Source organism: Balaenoptera ricei, chromosome 18 (assembly GCF_028023285.1).
Source record: "Balaenoptera ricei isolate mBalRic1 chromosome 18, mBalRic1.hap2, whole genome shotgun sequence".
NCBI classification, from domain to species: Eukaryota; Metazoa; Chordata; class Mammalia; order Artiodactyla; family Balaenopteridae; genus Balaenoptera; species Balaenoptera ricei.
Window position 1 is genome coordinate 15,841,623 of NC_082656.1, and position 21,547 is coordinate 15,863,169.

The window sequence follows — 21,547 nt, forward strand, 5'->3', positions numbered from 1 at the left end:
CATATTTTATAAGTTATGGGGAGCAATGTGTTTTAAAGATACAAACCAAAAATATGATCGCTGCTATGTAGTTTATACCTTGGGTTTCTTTTTTTTTAACATCTGGGTTTTTGTATTTTTTTCTTATTTGAAAATTAATACATGCAAATTGTATACAATTTAGAAAACAAATGAGCAAAAATATATTTAATTACATGTTTTCTTTTTTTAAAAAAAATTCGATATAGAAATCTGACTTGTTTTGTCTCCCCATCCCTGACTAGGGGTTGACATCTCTTGTCATCTCCCTTGTAGGGAATTGTAGCAAAGGAAATCCCAAACCAGAATCATTCAGAAGACTAGACAAGATTAGCAGCATAGATTGTTTCTTGATTACTCACCGAAGAAGAGAGAAATTTCACTTTTACCTCATCATACAGAGGTGGACAGTTGGATAGATTAATTATTACTCTGTCTGTTTCAGCATCATGAACTATCTGTGGATGAACACATGGTATTCAGAATTATAAACCTAACTGATAATGAGACAACAGTGAAGTTCATGTTCACTTATTGAGGCTTCTTATATTTAATCAAGTACTCTTGGTCTCATAGCCCAATGACTACATGTATAAATGTTAATATTTATTTCTATAAAGTTGCAATACTGTTTGTTAACATTTTTAACAGGCCATCGTGGTTAAGGGTTATGGTGGAACACTTGAAAAGGAAAGTATTCAATTTTCTATTAGACTTTAACCAAGTAAACATTAGTGATGAATGTGTGTCACCTAATTTTCATATGTTGGGAATACATAAGCTCAATTTTAAAGCTAGTATGCATATTTAAAAAGCAATGCCTAGTTGCTCACATTTTATCAAAAATGTGTTTGCTGATGGGATCATAGGCCTTGTTTGTAGCAGACTGCTGGATGGAGTGGCCAAAGGTAGGCCAAGTTTCTGCAATGAACGACTTTGAAGCTATACTGATTATTTGTTACAGTTACACCCTTGTATGATAATGACACCCACAGTGAGAAAGGTCTATGCTAGGCCCTGTGAAAAATACAAAAGAAAGTGAAGACTCCGTTGATGCTTCAGGGAGTAAAACACATCAGGAACAATAGCAGAATAGCATAGAACTACGTGTTAAGCTGTATGATGAAGACTAAGGGTGCTGTTCTGTGCTTCAGGGAGGCTAACAGGAGGCGTAGAATGAGAAAGTGTCACCGAGGAGGTAGAAACTGAGATGGGCATGGAAGGATTTGTATAAATGAAGAGGAGCACTGAGGTGGGATCAAGATGGTGGAGTAGGAAGATGCTCCCACGGACACTCCACAACTACAACTACACGTGCAACAACTCTCTCTCAGAATGACCTGAAGACTAGCAGAACAGCTCTCCTACAACTAAGGATATAAAGAAAAAAACACATTGAGACAGGAGGGCAGAGATGTGGTCTCATCAGGACCCATACCCCCAACACGGCTACCCACAAGTGGGAGGGGACCTCACAAACATGGAGGTTCTCCCTAAGGAGAGAGGGGTTCGAGCCCCACATCAGGCACCCCAGCCCTGGGGACCTGCACCAGGAAGATAAGCCCCCATAACAACATCTGGTTTTGAAAACCAGCAGGGCTTGTATCCAGGAGAGCAGGAGAGCTGTAGGAAACCAAGACTCTGCTCTTAAAGGGCACATGCACAAATTCACTCACTTTGAGTCCCAGGACAGAGGCAGCACTTTGCAAAGTGCCCAGGCTATATGTGAAGTACATTCATTAACTAACTTTAGGGTGAGTGCCAAAGGGGGGAAGAAACTGCCTCTGGGGAACAAAGTGCTGGCAGGCATCATTTAAAAAAATTCTCCCTCTACCTAGGCTGGCCCAGTGCTGGCAGGTGCCATTTCAAAACATTTGCCATCTACCTTGCTAACACTGCTCACCCCGACCCCAGCATTCCCCTGCAGACCTGCTGTGCCCAAAGCAGCTCCTCCCAGCTGGCAGCCACCCTGCCATGTCCAGTGGGGGTCCTTGGCTGGTTATAGTCTCCCTCCTCTCAGGGTGGGAGCCCAAAGAAGCTCCCACCCTGGCGGCCAACCCCACTCACAATTGTACCTACAACTGTTGTGGTTGGGCCCCACAACCAGCCACACTGGGGCCAGCCTTGCCCACCAGTGAATGCGCAGCAGCTGTGGCCAGGCCACACAGGCAGCTGGCTTGGGGGCCAGCCCCTTCCACTAGCGTGACTGCAGCAACTGTGGCACCGTACAACAGGAGGGGGCACATGCAGCCCACAAAGAAAACATCCCTGGCTCTGGTGACTAGCAGAGATTGCTCTCCTGGGCCCTACAGGAAACCTTCTACATAAGGCCACTTCTTCAAAACCAGAAGATGTAGCTAATCTACCTAATACACAGAAACAAATGAGGAGACAGGAATATGCTCCAAATGAAAGAACAAGACAAAACTTCAGGAAAAGAACCAACGAAATGGACATAAGTAATCAACCTGGTAAAGTGTTCAAAGTAATACCCATAAAGATACTCACCAGACTTGGAAGAAGAATGAACACAGTGAGAACTTCAACAAAGAGATATAAAAAAGAACCAATCAGAGCTGAAGAATACAATAACTGAAAGGAACAATACAGTAGATGGAATCAAGAGCATATTAGGTGCAAAAGAATGGAAAAACAACTAGTTATGTACAAGGGAATCCCCATAAGACTGTCAGCTGATTTTTCAGCAGAAACTTTACAGGCCATAAGTGAGTGGCACAATGTATTCAAAGTACTGAGAGGGAAAAACTTATAACCACAAGAATACTCTATCTGGCAAGGTTATTGTTCAGAATTGAAGGAGCAATAGTTTCCCTGACAAGCAGAATCTACAGGAGTTCACCACTGAACCAGTCGTACAAGAAATGTTAAAAGGACTTCTTTAAGCAAAAAAGAAAAGGCCATTACTAAAAATCAGAAAATATGTAAAAGGAAAAATCTCCCTAGTAAAAGCAAACGTATAGTAAAGGCAGTGGATCAACCACTTACAAAGGTTATATAAGGTTTAAAGAGAAAAGTTGTAAAATCAACTACAACTACAATAATTAGTAGGTATACAAAATCAAAAGATGTAAAATGTATCAAAAACATAAAACGTGGAGTGGGGGGAGTAAAAATGTAGTGTTTTTAGAATGATTTGAACTTAAGTAATCAACTTAAAATAGACTGCTATACACATAGGCTTCTATACACGAACCGTAAATTAACCACAAACCAAAAACCTAATATTGAGAAAAATTAGAAAAAGGAATTCAAACATAATGCTAAAGAAAGGCATCAAATTCCAAAAGAAGAGAGCAAGAGAAGAAGGAACATAGAAGAACTGCAAAAACAACCAGGAAATAATTAACAAAATGGTATTTAGTACAACCTATCAATTATCACTTTAAATGTAAATTCTTCAATCAAAAGACATAGGGTGACTGATGGATTAAAAAAAAAAACAAGACCCATCTATATGCTGCCTACAAGAGATTCACTTCAGATCTAAAGACACACACAAACTGAAAGTGAAGGGATACAAAAAGATATTCCATGCAAATAGAAACAAAAATTTGGGGTAGCAATACTTATATTATACAAAATAGACTTTAAAACAAAGGCTGTAGGACAGCTACATGTAAAAGAACATTCTCTAACACCATGTACAAAAACTCAAAATGGATTAAAGACCTAAATGTAAGACTGGATACTATAAAACTCCTAGAGGAAAACATAGGCAGAACACTCTTTGATGTAAATTATAGCAATAATTCTTTGGATCTGTCTCCTAAATCAAAGGAAACAAAAGCAAAAATAAATAAATGGGACCTAATTAAGTGTATAAGCTTTTGCATAGCAATGGAAACCATTGACAAAATGAAGAGACAACCTACTGAATGGGGAAAAATATTTGTAAATGACATGACTGATAAGGGGTTAATATCCAAAATATATAAGCAGCTCCTACAACTCAACATTTAAAAAAAAAAAAAAAAAGGCAATTAAAAAATGGGCAGGGGCTTCCCTGGTGGCGCAGTGGTTGAGAATCTGCCTGCCAATGCAGGGGACACGGGTTCGAGCCCTGGTCTGGGAAGATCCCACATGCCGCGGAGCAACTAGGCCCGTGAGCCACAACTACTGAGCCTGTGCGTCTGGAGCCTGTGCTCCGCAACAAGAGAGGCCGCGATAGTGAGAGGCCCGCGCACCGCGATGAAGAGTGACCCCTGCTTGCCACAACTAGAGAAAGCCCTCGCACAGAAGCAAAAACCCAACACAGCCAAAAATAAATAAATAAATAAAATTTTTTAAAAAATGGGCAGAAGACCTGAATAGAGAGTTTTCCAGAGAGCACGTGCAGATGGCCAACAGGCACGTGAAAAGATGCTTAACACTGTTAATCATCAGATAAATGCAAATTAAAACCACAATGAGATATCACCTCAAACCTGTCAGAATGGCTATCATCAAAAAGAAGACAAGCCTCTTCAATAAGTGGTGCTGGGAAAACTCGACAGCTACATATAAAAGAATGAAATTAGAACACTACCTAACACCATACACAAAAATAAACTCCAAATGGATTAAAGACTTAAATGTAAGACCAGACACTATAAACTCTTAGAGGAAAACATAGGAAAAACACTCTTTGACATAAACCACAGCAAGATCTTTTTTGACCCATCTCTTAGAGTAACGGAAATAAAAACAAAAATAAACAAATGGGACTTAAACTTAAAAGCTTTTGCACAGCAAAGGAAACCATAAACAAGATGAAAAGACAACCCTCAGAATGGGAGAAAATATTTGCAAATGAAACAACGGACAAAGGATTAATCTCCAAAATATACAAACAGCTCAAGGAGCTCAATATCAAAAAAACAAACAATCCAGTTAAAAAATGGGTGGATGACCTAAATAGACATTTCACAAGAAGGACATACAGATAGCCAAGAGGCATATGAAAAGATGCTCAACATCACTAATCATTAGAGAGATGCAAATCAAAAACTACAATTAGGTATCACCTCCTGCCAGTCAGAATGGCCATTATCAAAAAATCTAGAAACAATAAATGCTGGAAAGGGTGTGGTGAAAAGGGAACCCTCCTGCACTGTTGGTGGGAATGTAAATTGATACAACCACTATGGAAAACAGTATGGAGGTTCCTTAAAAAACTAAAAATAGAACTACCATATGACCCAGCTATCCCACTACTGGGCATATACCCTGAGAAAACCATAATTCAAAAAGAGACATGGGGGTTCCCTGGTGGCGCAGTGGTTAAGAATCCGCCTGCCAATGCAGGCAGGGGACATGGGTTCGAGCCCTGGTCCGGAAAGTTCCCACATGCCACGGAGCAACTAAGTTCGTGCTCCACAACTACTGAGCCTGTGCTCCAGAGCCCACGAGCCACAACTCCTGAAGCCCAGGCGCCTAGAGCCCATGCTCTGCAGCAAGAGAAGCCACTGCAAAGAGAGCCCGTGCACCACAACGAAGAGTAGCCCCTGCTCACCACAACTAGAGAAAGCCCATGTGCAGCAACAAAGACCCAACACAGCCAAAAAAAAAAAAAAAAAAAAAGACATGTACCACAATGTTCATTGCAGCACTATTTACAATAGCCAGGACATGGAACCAACCTAAATGTCCATTGACAGATGAATGGATAAAGAAGATGTGGCACATATATACAATGGAATATTACTCAGTCATAAACAGAAATGAAATTGAGTTATTTGTAGTGAGGTGGATGGACCTAGAGTCTGTCGTACAGAGTGAAGTAAGTCAGAAAGAGAAAAACAAATACCGTATGCTAACACATATATATGGAATCTAAAAAAAAATATATATGGTACTGATGAACCTAGTTGCAGGGCAGGAATAAAGAGGTAGACATAGAAAATGGACTTGAGAACATGGGGTGGGAGGGCAAAGCTGGGGCGAAGTGAGAGTAGCATCGACATATATACACTACTGAATGTAAAATAGTTGGCCGGTGGGAAGGAGCAGCATAGCACAGGGAGATCGGCTCGGTACTTTGCGATGACCTAGAGGGGTGGGATAGGGAGGGTGGGAGGGAGGCTCAAGAGGGAGGGGATATGGGGACGTGTATGCATATGGCTGATTCGCTTTGTTGTGCAACAGAAACTAACACAGTATTGTGAAGCAATTATACTCCAATAAAGATTAAAAAGAAAAAAAAAAAAAGACAACCAATGTTGGCAAGGATGTGGAGAAAAGGGACCCTTCATACACTGTTGGTGGGAAAGTAAATTGGTGCAGTGACTGTGGCAAACAGTATGGAGGCTTCTCAAAAAACCAAAAAATAGAACTATCATGTGACCAAGCAATCCACTCCTGGGTATGTATACAGAAAAAAACCCCACTAATTCAAAAAGATACATGCACTCCAATGTTTATAGCAGCATTATTTACAATTGCCAAGATATGGAAGCAACCTAAATGTCCATCAACAGATGAATGGATAAAGAAGATGTGGCATATGAGTAGTATTCCACTGTGTGATATATAAACATAAATTATATATACACACACACACACACACACACACACACACACACACACATATATCACAGTGGAATACTACTCAGCCATAAAAAAGAACAATTTGCTATTTGCAACAACATGGATGGACTTTGAGGGTATTATGCTAAGTGAAATAAGTCAGAGTAAGACAAATACTGTATGGTATCCTTTATATGTGGAATATAAAAAAATAAAACAAACTAGGGAATATAACAAAAGAAACAGACTCACAGATATAAAACACAAACAAACTAGTGGTTCCCAGTGGGGAGATGGAAGGGGGGAGGGGCAAGATAGCGGTAGGGGACTAAGAGGTACAAATTATGTATAAAATAAATAAGCTACAAGGATATATTGTATAACACGGGGAATACAGCCAATATTTTATAATAACTGTGAATGTAGTATAACCTTTAAAAATTGTGAATCACTATGTTGTCCATCTGTAACTTATATAATATTGTCCATCAACTATAATTCAATTTTAACAATCCCCCCAAATAAAACCAATTTTTAAAAACAAAGGCTGTGGGAGTTTCCTGGTGGCACAGTGGTTAAGAATCTGCCTGCCAATGCAGGGGACACGGGTTTGAGCCCTGGTCTGGGAAGATCCCACATGCCGTGGAGCAGCTAAGCCCATGTGCCACAACTACTGAGCTTGCGCTCTAGAGCCCGCAAGCCACAACTACTGAGCCCACAAGCCACAACTACTGATCCCACGTGCCACAGCTACTGAAGCCCACGTGCCTAGAGCCTGTGCTCCACAACAAGAGAAGCCACCACAATGAGAAGCCCACACACACTGCAACGAAGAGTAGCCCCCACTCGCTGCAACTAGAGAAAACCCCGTGCACAGTAACGAAGACCCAATGCAGCCAAAAATAAATAAATAAAATAAATGTATTAAAAAAAGAAAAAACAAAGGCTGTAACAAGAGACCAAAAAAAAAAAAAACATTACATAATGATAAAGGGTTCAATCCAACAAGAGTATATAACACTTGTAGATATTTATGCACTCAACATAGGCATACCTAAATAGGTAAAGCTAATATTAACACACATAAAAGAAACTGACAGTAATACAATAATAGTATGGACTTTAACACCCCACTTACAGCAATGAACAGATCATCCAGGCAGAAAATCAATAAGGAAACTGGCTTTAAATGACACGTTAGGCCAAATGAACTTAATAGATATATAAAAAACATTCTACCCCAAACAGCAGAATATACATTCTTTTTAAGTGTACATGGAACACTCTTCAGGATAGATCACATGTTAGGCCACAAAACAAGTCTAAATAAAGTTAAGATTAAAATCATACCAAGCATCTTTTCTGACCACAACAATACCAAACTTGAAATTGACTATAAGAAGAAAACCAGAAGAAAAAAAAAACACAAACAAGTGGAGACTAAACAACATGCTACTAAACAATCCAATGGGTCACTGAAGAAATCAAAGAGAAAATTTTTAAAATACCTTAAGACAAATAAAAATGGAAACACAACATTCCAAAATCTCTGGGACACAGCAAAAGGAGTTCTAAAAAGCAAGTTCATAGCAATACAGACCAAACTCAAGAAACAAGTAAAATCTCAATCTAACCTTAGCACTAAAGGAAGTAGAAAAAGAACAAACAAAGTCCAAAGTTAGTAGAATGGAAAAAATCGTGAAGATCAGAACAGAAATAGAGATTTTTTAAACATAGAAAAGATCAATTAAACTAAGAACTGGTTCTTTGAAAAGATAAACAAAACTGACAAACCTTTATCCAGACTCATCAAGAAAAAAAAGGGAGAGGGCCCAAATGAATAAAATCAGAAATGAAAGAGAAGTTACAACTGATACCATAGAAATACAAAGGATCATATGAAACTACAGCAACAGATTGGAAAACTTAGGAGAAATAGATAAACTCCTAGAAACACACAATCTTCCAAAACAATCAGGAAGAAATAGAAAATCCAAATAGGTAGATTTCTAATAATGATATTGAATCAGTAATCAAAAAACTCCCAATAAACAAAAGTCCAGGACCAGAGAGGTTCACAGGTGAATTCTAACAAACATTTAAAGAAAAGTAAATACCTGTCCTTCATCAAAATATTCCAAACTCATTCCATGAGGCCAGCATTACCTTGATACCAAAACCAGACAAAGACACTGCAAAAAAAGAAAATTACAGGCCAATATCCTGGATGAACATAGATGCAAAAATCTTCAGTGAAACATTAACAAACCAAATTCAACAATACATTAAAAAAATCATACACCAGACCAAGTGGGATTTATTTTGGGGATGCAAAGATGGTTCAACATCTGCAAATGAAATTAATGTGATACACCATGTTAACAAAGGATAAAAATCATGATCCTCTCCATCGATGCAGAAAAAGCATTTGACAAAATTTAACACCCATTTATAAAAAAAAAAAAAAAAAAAACCTCCCAGCAAAGTGGGTATAGAGGGAACGTACCTCAACAAGATAAAAAGACCATATGTAATAAACCCACAGCTAATATCATACTCAGTGTTGAAAAGTTGAAAGCTTTTCCTTAAGATCAGGAACAAGACAAGGATGCCTACTCTTGCTGCTTTTATTCAACCAAGTATTAGAAGTCCTAGCCCCAGCAATTAGACAGTAAAAAGAAATAAAACACATCTAAATTGGAAAGGAAAAAGTAAAACTGTCACTATTTGCTGATGACATGGTACTATATATAGGAAATGCTAAAGACTCCACCAAAAAACTATTCAAATAAATGAATTCAGTGAAGTTGCAGGATACAAAATTAATGTATAGAAATCTGTTGCATTTCAATACACTAATAATGAACTATCAGAAAGATAAATTAAGAAACTCCCATTTAAAATTGCATCAAAAAGAATAAAATACTTACGAATAAGTTTAACCAAGAAAGTGAAAGACCTGCACTCTGAAAACTATAATACACTGATGAAAGAGGTAAACGTGATACAATTAAATGGAAAGGTATACTGTGCTCATGGATTGGAAGAATTCATATTGTTAAAATGTCCATGCTACTACCCAAAGCAATATACAAATTCAATGTAATCCCTATCAAAATACCAGTAGCATATTTCACAGAACTAGAATCCTAAAATTTGTGTGGAACCACAAAAGACCCCAAATAGCCAAAGTAATCTTTAAAAGAACAAAACTGGAGGTATCAGTTTTTCTGACTTCAAACTATATCACAGAGTTATAGTATTCAAAACAGTATGTTACTGGAACAAAAACAGATACATAGATCAATGGAACAGAATAGAGAGGCCAGAAATAAATCCACACACTTATGGTCAATTAATCTACAACAGAGAAAACAAGAATATACAAAGTGGAAAAGACAGTCTCTTCAATAAGCAATGTTGGAAAAACTGGACAGTTACATGCAAAAGAATGAATCTGGACCACTACCTTATACCATATATGACAATAAAGTTAAAATGGATTAAAAATTTGAATGTAAGATCTGAAACCATAAAACTTCTAGAAGAAAGCATAGGCAGTCAGCTCTTTGACTTTGATCTTAACGATACCTTTATGGATCCGTCTCCTCAGGCAAGGACAACAAAAGCAAAAATAAACAAGTGGGACTACATCAAACTAAAATGCTTTTGCACAGTGAAGGAATCCTGCAACAAAATGGAAAAATAATCTACTGAATGGGAGAAGATACTTGTAAATTATGTATCCAATAGAGGTTAATATCCAGAATATAAAAATAACTCATACAACTTAAAAAAGAAACATCAAAAAAAGAATCCAATTGAAAAATGGGCAGAGGACCTAGAACAGACATTTTTCTAAAGAAGACATACAGACGGCCAACAGGCACATGAAAAAATGCTCAACATTACTAATCATCAGGGAAATGCAATTCAAAACCAGAACATCACCTCATACCGGTCAGAATGACTATTATCAAAAGGACAAAAAATAACGTTGGTGAAGGTGTGGAAAAAAAGAAACCCTCTTTCACTGTTGGTGGGAATGTAAATTGGTGCAGCCACTATGGAAGAAAGTATGGAGGTTCCTCAAAAAATTAAAAATAGAACTACCACATGATTGAACAATTCCACTTCTGGGTATTTATCCAAAAAAAGAAAAATCAACAACACTAATTCGAAAAGATATATGCACCCCTATGTTCACTGTAGCATTATTTACAATAGCCAAGATATGGAAGCAACCTAAGTATCCATCAATAAAGTGTGAGGTATATATATATATATATATATATATATATATATATATATATATGCACATGTATGTATATATGAATATTATCCATAACAAGAATGAAATCTTTCATTTGTGACAACATGGATGGACTTAGAAGGTATTATGCTAAGTGAATTAAGTCAAAGAAATACAAATACTGCATGATTTCACTTACATGTGGAATCTAAAAAACAAATGAACGTAACAAAACAGAAGCAAACTCATAGATAGAAAGAACAAACTGGTGGTTGGCAGGGGATAGGAGGATGGGTGAAATAGGTGAAGGGGATTAAGAGGCACAAACTTCCAGTTATAAAATAAATAAGTCATGGGGATGTAATATACAGAATAGGGAATATAGTCAATAACGTTGTAATAACTTTAAATGGTGACAAATGGTAACTAAACTTAACGGTGATCATCTCACAATGTATATAAACGTCAAATCACTATGTTGTACACCTGAAACTAATATAATATTGTATGTCAATTATACTTCAATTTTTAAAAAAGAGGAGCTCTGTAAAGAGAATCCAGTTCAGACAGGGGACTGACAGGGCAGGGCTGGAGGAGGGGAAAGACCAGCAAAAACAGGAAGCAGAAATCAGAGTGCTGTGTTCCAAGGGCCACAGGGGACCCAGTCTACCTGGCATGGAGACAGCAGGCCGTGTTACTAATGCGAATAAGCTCAGGTATGATAGGGCTATATCTTGAGAATTCAAGACCCAGGAAAATAAGAAGGAAGTTGTTGAAGATTATAGTGGAGCATTTCCTAGGTGATAAAGTTGGCCTGGTAATTATCACATCTAACATTTATTTAGTGATGTATATAACTCACAAAGCAACTTCACATATATTATCTAATTCAATCCTCACAACACTTGAGATGTAACCTTTATTTTACAGATAAGAATATTGAGCCAAAAGGACTTCCCTGGCAGTCCAGTAGTTAAGACTCCACGCTTCCACTTCAGGGGGCATGGGTTCAATCCCTGGTTGGGAAACTAAGATCCCGCATGCCTCACAGCCAGAAAAAAAAAGAATATTGAGCCAGAGATATTAACTAGCTTTGACCGTGGGTACACAGTGTGTCTTCTGGTCTAGCTACAGCTTTTTACAATGAGAGCAGTATTTCAGGATGCATATTGCAGGACCCTATATACTGCCCTGTATAAGGAGACAGAAAAGGTAAGGAGACCATTGTAGAAGTCTAGGCATGAGCAAATGAGGTCCTGGACCAGGTAGTGGCAATGGGAACAGACAGGAAGGGAGCGAGTGAAGAGAGATTCCAGTGCTATCATCAGCAGGAATTGGTGACTCACTGGATTTAGGGGGCCACGGGCAAAGAGAGAATCAAAGATGACACCAAATTTGAAAGCCTGAGTAAGAGAATGCTGGTGCCATTTGCAGAAGCAGATGAAAAGTTCATTGGATAAAATTGGATTGACAACTGTGTTTGAATTGCTGGGGTAAAAGGAATGCCCACATTGCAGCTCCTGTGTCTACCACGTGTATGGGGCTCATAAATAATGTGTCAAGTGAGTGAAAGAAGATATTATAGTTCAAAGTAGGGGAATGGATGTGCAGAACCAAGAATAGAGTATGTGTGGAGATAAGAACAGAAAGCCAGGGATGAGGCCTGGGGGGAGTGCCCCCTCCCGGGGGTCAGGGGAGTAAAAAGGAGGAGGAGGAGGGGTAATAGGAGAACTAGAGACCAAAGCCGGAGAAAGAATCTTAAAAGTTTATATTTCTTACACCCATGAAGGAAGCTTTCCTGTTGCTCCAGGAAAGGTTTGTAGTGTTAACCATTTCTTCAGCATTTAAGAAAACTGACTATTTGGTCCCAAAGAGATTCCTCCCCAATCCATACACCCCTGCATTGTCTCTCACAGTGCAGTCCCACAGGATATCTGAGTTAGAATCACCTGAGACATTGCGAAGTCTAGAGATTCCTGGGCCCCTTTCCAGATTTCCTGAGTCACACTTTGGGGGTATAACTTAGGAATCTGCATCTTTACCGGTCTCTAGGTGATTTTCATGCACATTAAAATTTCAGAATCAGTGCCATATCACAAAAATGACCAAGAAGAAGAGAATATGGCTAAAAGTGACCAGATACATGAATTTAAAACTCTGATAGATTCCTGGGAACATGCTTGGCATCTGTGGAAAAGTGAAAGGCAAGGCACCACTCTGAACTGAAAATATATTCTGGAAAACTATTTCCCCTGAAAACTATTTTGAACAAATAAATTTAACTCTTGACTCAAATCCAAACCCAGGGACACCAAGTTGGATGGCAAGCAGAAAGCAACACAGCCTCTCCCTGTGGTGAGTGATGGTGTGGGGAGGGCAACATGCTGATTTGACACTGAGATTTAAAACAAACACTAGAATTTTCAGTTTCCATGCTTTCTCTTACCCCACAGTTTTTGGAAGCAGAACAGAAAAAAACAGGCTTTCGTTGCATTATTATTTGTACTTTTAGATCATTTCCATTGCCTTTTCCAACACCTGAATGAAATTAAAAAGTTAGGCTGGTTAGAGCAAAGATCAAAATGTCTCACCAATTAACAATACGGATTAAAAAGAGAAAAAATTATCCCAGCTAACAATGTGTCAATATTGAATCATTTGGCTCTTGCATGGATTTTGTCTTTGAGAGACAAGGCTTCAAGTTCAGTTCTGTCCCCTAAAGCAGAATTTATAAGGCTGGAGAAAAAAAAAAAAAAGACATTGTTCAGCTTCTAAGATTTAGAATCTCATCACTTCACCTTCATAGAAAAAAAAAAAAAATTAGGGAAGGGGACGTGCAACCTTTCTTGTTGATGTGTTGCTTTCTTCAGACTTCTAATTGTGATGTTTCTTAATAATAAATAGTCTAAATTCCTCTTGCCCTAGTTTAAATCCAGTTTATGGAAAATATAGGAGAGCTGTATCCAAACATTCCTGCTATGTTCAGCATATATTTACAGACAAATGGTTTCTTCCCCCTTTTATTTTTTTTCAATTTAATTGACCCACTTACTTCAGCATTTCATCAAAGGGCTGGTTTCTCAAGCCTCCAATTAATTTTTCCGGCTTTCCTTTCCACCCTGCATGTTTCACTTAAATATGCACAGAACTAAAGGTACAGAACTAAAACAAATACTCTAATAAAGTCATATATCCATCATTCTTAATTGTTATATTAAGTTTGTTTTGTGTTCATTTAATTTTGTTCTCACTAACACAATTTGTCATGAGGAATCATGGTTTCTTTGCCTCAGTTCCCTCTGTCCCATCCACCTGCAGAACTTCCTTCTACTGATGTCAACCAGAAGTCAGTGAAATGTAGAGCTAAACGAAGTCAAACACTTACCACATGACAGGAAAAGGGCATTGCTTTATGAGCTTAAATTAATTCCCACACAATTTAAAATTTTTAAAAATAATTTAAGTATATTTGCATGATTTAAAAATAAAAGGGGGCTTCCCTGGTGGCGCAGTGGTTGAGAGTCTGCCTGCCAATGCAGGGGACACGGGTTCGAGCCCTGGTCTGGGAAGATCCCACATGCCGCGGAGCAACTAGGCCCATGAGCCACAATTACTGAGCCTGCGCGTCTGGAGCCTGTGCTCCGCAACAAGAGAGGCCACGATAGTGAGAGGCCCGTGCACCGTGATGAAGAGTGGCCCCCCGCTTGCCGCAACTAGAGAAAGCCCTCGCACAGAAATGAGGACCCAACACAGCCGTAAAATAAATAAATAAATAAATAAATAAAATAAAAAATCTTTTAAAAAAAATAAATAAAAGGTATAAAAGGCATGAAGTGAAAAGTCTCCATTTTCCTTATCTCCCACCTGTTTAGTTCTCCAGCCCCAAACAGATAACCCCTATTACTAGTTTCTAGTTCTTTATGCATGTATAGTCAAATATGAATATATATTCTCCCAGAGGTTTTATATATGTATATACACATGAACAAATATATTCTCCTTCTGTTTTACAGAAATTGTTGCATGCCATAGCACTGTCCTGTACATGCATTTTTTAACACGTCAAAAATGTTAACTTATTACTAAGGAACCAGTAAAATGCTACAGCTGTTTCAAAGTACTGCACATTTATGGGCAGATAAGGAATGATGAAATGAATTTACACATAAATACAAAACAGGTCAATAATCAGTTGCATTCTGCTAGACACAGCTAATTTGCATTTTTATGTACAAAAGTTATTTGCATTATTATCAGTTTTCTACAACTTAGAGTTGTAAAATAGCTTAAAGACCATGAGAGGTGAAGGTAACCCTGGAGGTGGGCCTAGAGAAGATACTGCCCATTTCAGAATCTATCACACTTTTTCCTGACAGTCTGTTGTGATCATAATCTCAAAGGAAGATTATTCTTTAGGGGTTTTTTTTTTTTCTTTGCTGTTCTTTCATTTGAAACATACTCCTTTGTCTTCTCATTTTGTTGACCTTTCTCTGTCTCTGTGAAGTTAAGTGGATCAGTCACCCATCCCAGTCGTGAAGGCGTGCCCTTGTGCAGGACTATGCGCTCCGCATATGCTCAGCGGCGTTGGTGGGAGAAGTGAGCACAGGTCCCATCTGCCCCTGGGGTGCGGTGGCAGCCGCCACCCTGGTGGGAAGCGGGGCTGGAGGTGGAGGGGCTAGAGCCGGAGCCAGGTGCGACCCTGTGTGTGAGAGAGACAGCAGTCTCCACCTGGGTTTGGGATGCAGCAGGGGCTCAAGGGTTTGGGGCTGCACTTCTGTGCTGGTTTTACATTTTCCCCGCTGCGCACCCTTGGTTAGAGGCTGGGTCAGGGCCGGAGGGGTTGGTGCCTCACTACCGAGCTGCTTTCTTTCCTGCTGGCAATGTCAGCCCCTGCCCTGGCGTAGTTTCACTCCTCCTACATGTGGGCAGTGACCGAGCACCGGCCAAGGCTGCTTTCCCCCTGGTCAGAGTTCTCAGGCTGCCAGGACGCGGGTATAAGCAACCGCTGAGTGAGGTCTCAGTGTTTCACAGCCTCCCATGAGCCCCACTGGCTTTCAACGCAGCTAAGGGGACTCATCCTTCTGGTGTCAGACCCCAGGGCTGGAGTGCCAAACGTGTGGCTCAAACCCCTTGCTCCCCAGGGAGGCTCCCCAAGCCCGCGACACCCCCCTCCACGTCTCTGTCCCCCACCAAGGGTGCAGGTCTCGACCAGATCACTTCTCCCTTCCTACCAGCCTCCATGTGGATTTTTCTTTACAGCCTCGGCCGTAGAAGGGCCTTTCCGCCAGCCTCCAGGTAGCTCCACAAGTAGTTGTATTTTTGATGTGTTCGTGGGGGGAGGTAAGCTCAGCGTTCTCCTACTCCACCACCTTGATCTCCCTCAAAGGGGATAATTCTTATTCCAAAAGAAGGCTGCTGTCATTGGGTTTGGCCTGCTTATTTACGTGGGTGCAGCAAGAATTTTAGCGTACCAGGCAGGCCTTCGTAAGTTGGTTCTGCCAGCCGAGGCCCACACCGTAAGAACAGCTGCAAAGGGCACAGCTTTCTGCCTGGAAGCCTTTATGAGGGATCTCAAATTAGACTTTTAAAATCCTCTGTTTTATGTTAGCCTGAGACGAGGAAATCAAACCCATAAAACTCTCCACCAGTTTTCACCTGCAGTACTTATAAATTTGTGTTAGTTCCTCTGTTCTCTAGATCTGCACTTTACAGTTTTAACTAAACAATATCTCCACAGAGGTTAAGTAAAATTCAAAATATGAAGAGAGAAGTCACAGTCTTAGGATATGATATCAGACTGGGACAATATATGAAATGCTAGAACTTATTAAGACCATTTTTAAGCTTAGAAGTTTGAGAAACTATTCCTGTTCTCATCGTTCATGTTAGAGAAATGCATCAAAACTCCCTCAGACTAAATGCCTATTTGCCTGTTTGGAATAGTTTAATACAGAGGTTTGTATAGATACTGTTATAGGGTTACCTCGGAGATACTGTGGGTTCAGTTCCATGCCACTGCAATACAGCGAATATCGCAATAAAGTGAGTCACACGAACTTTTTTGGTTTCCCAGTGCATATAAAAAGTTATGCTTACACTATACTGTAGTCTATTTAGTGTGCAATAGCATTATGTCTAAAAAAAACAATGTACATACCTTCATTAAAAAATACTTGATTGGGACTTCCCTGGTGGTGCAGTGGTTAAGAATCCACCTGCCAGTGCAGGGGACATGAGTTCGACCCCTGGCCCAGGAAGATCCCACATGCCACGGAGCAACTAAGCCCATGCGCCGCAACTACTGAGCCTGCGCACCTAGAGCCCGTGCTCCGCAACAAGAGAAGCCACTGCAATGAGAAGCCCGCGCACCGCAACAAAGAGTAGCAACTAGAGAAAGCCTGCGAGCAGCAACGAAAACCCAATGCAGCCAATAAATAGATACATAAAATTCTAACACAAACCATTAAATAAAAAAACTTGATTGCCACATTGCTAAAAAAAAAATTGCTCACCATCATCTGACAACTCAGAATTGTCACAAACCTTTAATTTTTTGAACAAGTGCAACATCTGTGAAGTGCAATAAAGCAAAGAGCAATAAAACGAGGGATGCCTGGATTCCCACTGTTAACCAAGAGGACCCTGAGGGAGAGGATACACTCAGGTACGAAACAGGCTCTCACGCCACCAACTTGGTTTTAGAGCTGAGTTTCAATTTCCTAGAGAAAGACACTGCTCCGACAGCCACCTGGGTTGCCTCTCACACCGCACTTCCTGCAGGAAAGGATGGTGAGCAAGGCACTGCTGTCGTTTCCCACCAGCTGCCGGACAAGCCTGGCTCTGCCCCGGGGCTGTCTGAAGGCAGGTGGTGTTCTGAGCAAGGCTCCACTCCAGCCCCGTCCCTCATACGTGACACACGCACATCACAGTGAGAATGGACCTCACAGAGAACTCTGCAGCCCACAAAGCCTCCGCACAAACAGTTGCTCCTTTATACACGCAGGCAGCCTCCTGCTGGGACGGGCTGTGTTTCCAGGGTCTGCCTGCACAGCGCTTGTTTGGAAATCTAGACCAAAATCTCCCACAGAAACCATGCTGCTGGGCTGAAGTTCGTTTCCAGAAGCCAGAAACCCATGCAATCTGCTCGTGGTAACTTTCACAATTCCTCACCCCTGCCAAGAAGTGGCGGCCATGCGGGCGTGTGGAGAAGAAGGGAGAAATATGTAAATAATTTGGAAAAAGCATTTTATATTTTAACTAACAATTGTAATTTTTTTTTTGACTCTGCAGTGGTTACATACATTCTAAAGGGTTCTCTTATTTCTGAATAATTGGTCGAAGCGTTAAAAAATACACGTCTAGATCTTATTTTGTGTGACTCCCCAGAGGGCTAAAGACAACGGGCTGCCTGGGTGGACACCAGCGCCCTCGTCCCGCAGCCGGGCCCGGGAGAGGCCCGGCACTCAGCGCCGCCTCGTGCTGCACCAGCTGGCTGCTGCTTTAGGGGGTCAGAAGCTGCACCTCCTGCTGCACCTCTGGCGGTGAGTGAGGCCCCATCCCCTCCACACTGAGGGGTCCCTGTTTCCACCTCCCTGAGGGTGAGCTGTACAGGGAAGCTAGGCGGGTGACAGAGAAATAAAGACATGGCCTTGAGGCCCATTCCTCTCCCCTCCTTCCTTTTCTTTCAAGTCCCAGAGGTGGACGATCTGACCAATATCTCTGCCTCTCGGGGCGGTGGCAGGTCCCCTCTCTCTCCTTACACTCCTGAAGCAGGCATCGTCAGCTCTTTTGAAGTTTATAAGGACTTTTACTCTTGGTAAGAACTGGTAACAGCCAGGGGCCTGAGAGAGCCCCCCCCAGAGGCCAGGTTTCTCCCACCCCTTTTTTGTGTTCGTGTAGGTTCAGGCAGGGAAGACCTAAGTGCTGTTCCCCTAGGAAGCTGTCCAACACTGTGGTCAGCTGTTCACCTGTGTACCTTCCTCTCCTCTGCTTACACTCAGGGGCTCCTGAAGGGCAAAGAAACACGAGCAGGGGGCCTGGCCCAAAGCAGTTCTCAGCAGTCATTTGCAAAAAGAATTTGTGGCAACAAAATTCATTTGCTGTTCCAGTATTTAAGACATCCTGATGGAGTTGCTGGGGGAGAGGGGGCTATGGGGGAGGAGGGCGGGGAAAGGGAGAGACCAGGGGATAAGAAAAAAGAAAAAGGTTTCTGAGAGGAGTAGGAGAGAAAATGATACAGGGATGCATCTCCCAAGACAAACCCTGAACCAGAGATGGGCGTGAGAAAGAAGTGGTCTCCAGGTCTCATGGGACCTTCCTCCCTTTAATCTCAGAGGTTCTACTCTGAAAAGGACACCCTGGGCTGAGGCCAGAGCAGCAATGAGAACAGGAGAAAGGGAAGGGGGGATGGAGCCCCCCAAATTGGTGATGGGAAAGGAAAGTAGAGGACACCTAAGCAGTGGTAATGTGGCCACAGCAGCGCTGGGCTGATGGGCAATTCCAGGGGGAGGGGTTTGTTTATACCTGAGGCTACACAAAAAGACAGCTATGCGTTGGGACTGTCTCTGTATATAACCATGAGAAAACCCTCCCGAATAGTAAGAACATTGGCCCTCCCGCCAATTCTCCAATTATACATAAAGCACTTACCATGAATTGAATAAATAACGATATTTTTAATCGTGAGTTTTTTCATTGGAGGAAGAGTCAAGTTGTAGGTATTTTTCACCATTGCAAAATATCCAACAAATCTGTTCTGCAAAACAACAGAAGTCTCGATTTAAGTGGAGGTAAAAAAGTCCTGATTTTTTTAAGGAAAATAATAGATGAAGGAAACATTGATCGGGTGCCATTATGTAACTAGGCATTTGTTGCCTCATGACTAAATATCTACCTTAGAAAAAAATACTGAATGAAGAGCAACAGGGAAGGAACAGGAAAGGAGCCAGGTGTTGCTTAGGGGCTGCTGGGACTGAGAGAGTGACTAACCAGAGCCAACAGAACAGCTAGGACAACATCCCAGCAAGATGCCATCAACTGCAAATGTGGGAGAGGCGGGTCTGGGGCAGAAGCTTCATTGTGGCTGAGTTAAAGGAAGGTCTGTGCTTTGGGGAGGAGGAGCCTCCTTGGCATGAGAGCAGGGAAGAGGTAAAAGCTCAGGGGGAGCGCTCCATAGGCCAGCAGCACATTCACATCCTTCTCCAGTCCCAGCCAGTGAGCATCTCTCCACTGCCCATGTCCCCAGCGCCATTTCTGCAAGGAAGCCTGGGGATTCTCTTAGCCTAGTCCCATCTCCTGTGGCAAGCCGTTCACAAGGGCTCTCCTTTCTTCTAGAAGTTAAGAAGAGTTCTGGTACAGAATCAACCGGACTGAAAAGTTCATAGACTCTTCCCCACCCGTTGGGAAGTGTTAATAAAATTAACCACCATCCTCTGCATTGGAAAGGACCAGTCAAGCTCTTAACTCCGGGGTGGATGAAATGTATGGAGTGCACTGAATGGCCACACTGCAGGGGCAGGAGGGGATGGTGTCTGAGAATTACTGCCGCGCACACAGGGAACTCTGTCCTGGGGCCTCGCCAACACAGCCCTCAAGCCTGAGGCCGGGTCGCTGCACTGCTAGCCCAGTGAGTCAGAAGAGACTCAGCTGCAGCCTAGGGTGTGCCAGTCCTGGAGTAAGTTAGAGACACTGCACGGGACTGCAGAGGAAATGGGGAAGGGAAGACGTGCCTGAAGGAGCTACCTCTACCGTCCCCTTGGCTCCTGCCACCAGATCCTTGACCTTCCACTGAAGGCTTGTAACCTACCATGGCCCTGTAGCTGGTTTTGCTCTCACTCTTCTTTCCCCTACAGCCCAAAACAACAGGCGCATGTAGCAGAAGTTAATAAAACCAACATATATTTAGTAAGCACTCACTACAGACAAAGGAGATACTATATGAGGCATTTCGGGCTGCCAGGGTGGAAAGATGGGCAAGACATGGGCCTGCAAAAAGGGTAGAGAAGACACAACTTCGAATAGCTGGAAAATAATATAAAGCAACTTAGTCCCTAAAAGGAACACAAAGGCTATAAGAACTCCTGAAAAAGCAGGAGACTACTTCAGGCTGGGAGGGCAAAGGGACTCCAGGACAAGGGGCCCTCGTGAGCACGTGGGTGTAAAGTATAAGCAGGCTGGGAAACGGCAAACAATCCAAACGCGTTAGAGCATGTGAATGCACATAGTGGAAGAAGCGGTGGGAAAAATCAAATCTAGATTGGGAGTGCCAGGTTAAAACATATTTGTTGCCATTGGCAGTCAGAGGCCATTATGGATTTTGAGCATGCAATGGCATGATTCGAGCTGGGCTTCAATAAGTTGATGTATTACTTATAGCCTATGGCTATCTTTTTTTTTTTTTCTTGTGTTGCTTGAGTTTGGCAGAAAAGTAAGAATGGATAAGGCTGAGCTCTTTGATCCCAAATGAAATGTCTAGAGCCAGCAGGTACAGTGTTCTGCTAACTAGGCCAAGGGTATCAGCTTTCATCACTTCACTCAAAGAAAACTTCCTTCATGGCCACATCCACATTTACTTAAGAATTCCCAACCATCTCTCACTTGGGTTTGAGGGGCCGTATAGAAAAGGCAATCCAGATGAGAAGCTGTACACAGGATGGGAAATAATAGGCTTTGGAGTCTGAAAGATCTGGATTTGAGTTCTTAGTTCAAAAAGTTAGTTTCCTTGAACCTTGATTTCCCAGTCTATAAAATGGG

General features: G+C 41.4%; 1 protein-coding gene across 3 annotated transcripts in view; it reads right to left on the bottom strand.

Moving 5' to 3' along the window:
- LOC132352257 (phosphatidylinositol 3,4,5-trisphosphate 3-phosphatase TPTE2-like) overlaps positions 1-21,547 on the bottom strand; it is a 48,463-nt gene that overhangs the window by 4,828 nt on the left and 22,088 nt on the right. For 2 of the 3 annotated variants that reach the window (XM_059902594.1, XM_059902593.1), the window contains 3 exons: positions 19,445-19,550; positions 13,242-13,321; positions 381-476 (listed from right to left, as the gene is read on the bottom strand). In XM_059902594.1, coding sequence (XP_059758577.1) covers positions 381-476; positions 13,242-13,321; positions 19,445-19,550 — 282 coding nt within the window. Of the gene's footprint in view, positions 1-380; positions 477-13,241; positions 13,334-19,444; positions 19,551-21,547 lie in introns of all 3 variants that reach the window. The other variant, XM_059902592.1, reaches the window with a different exon arrangement.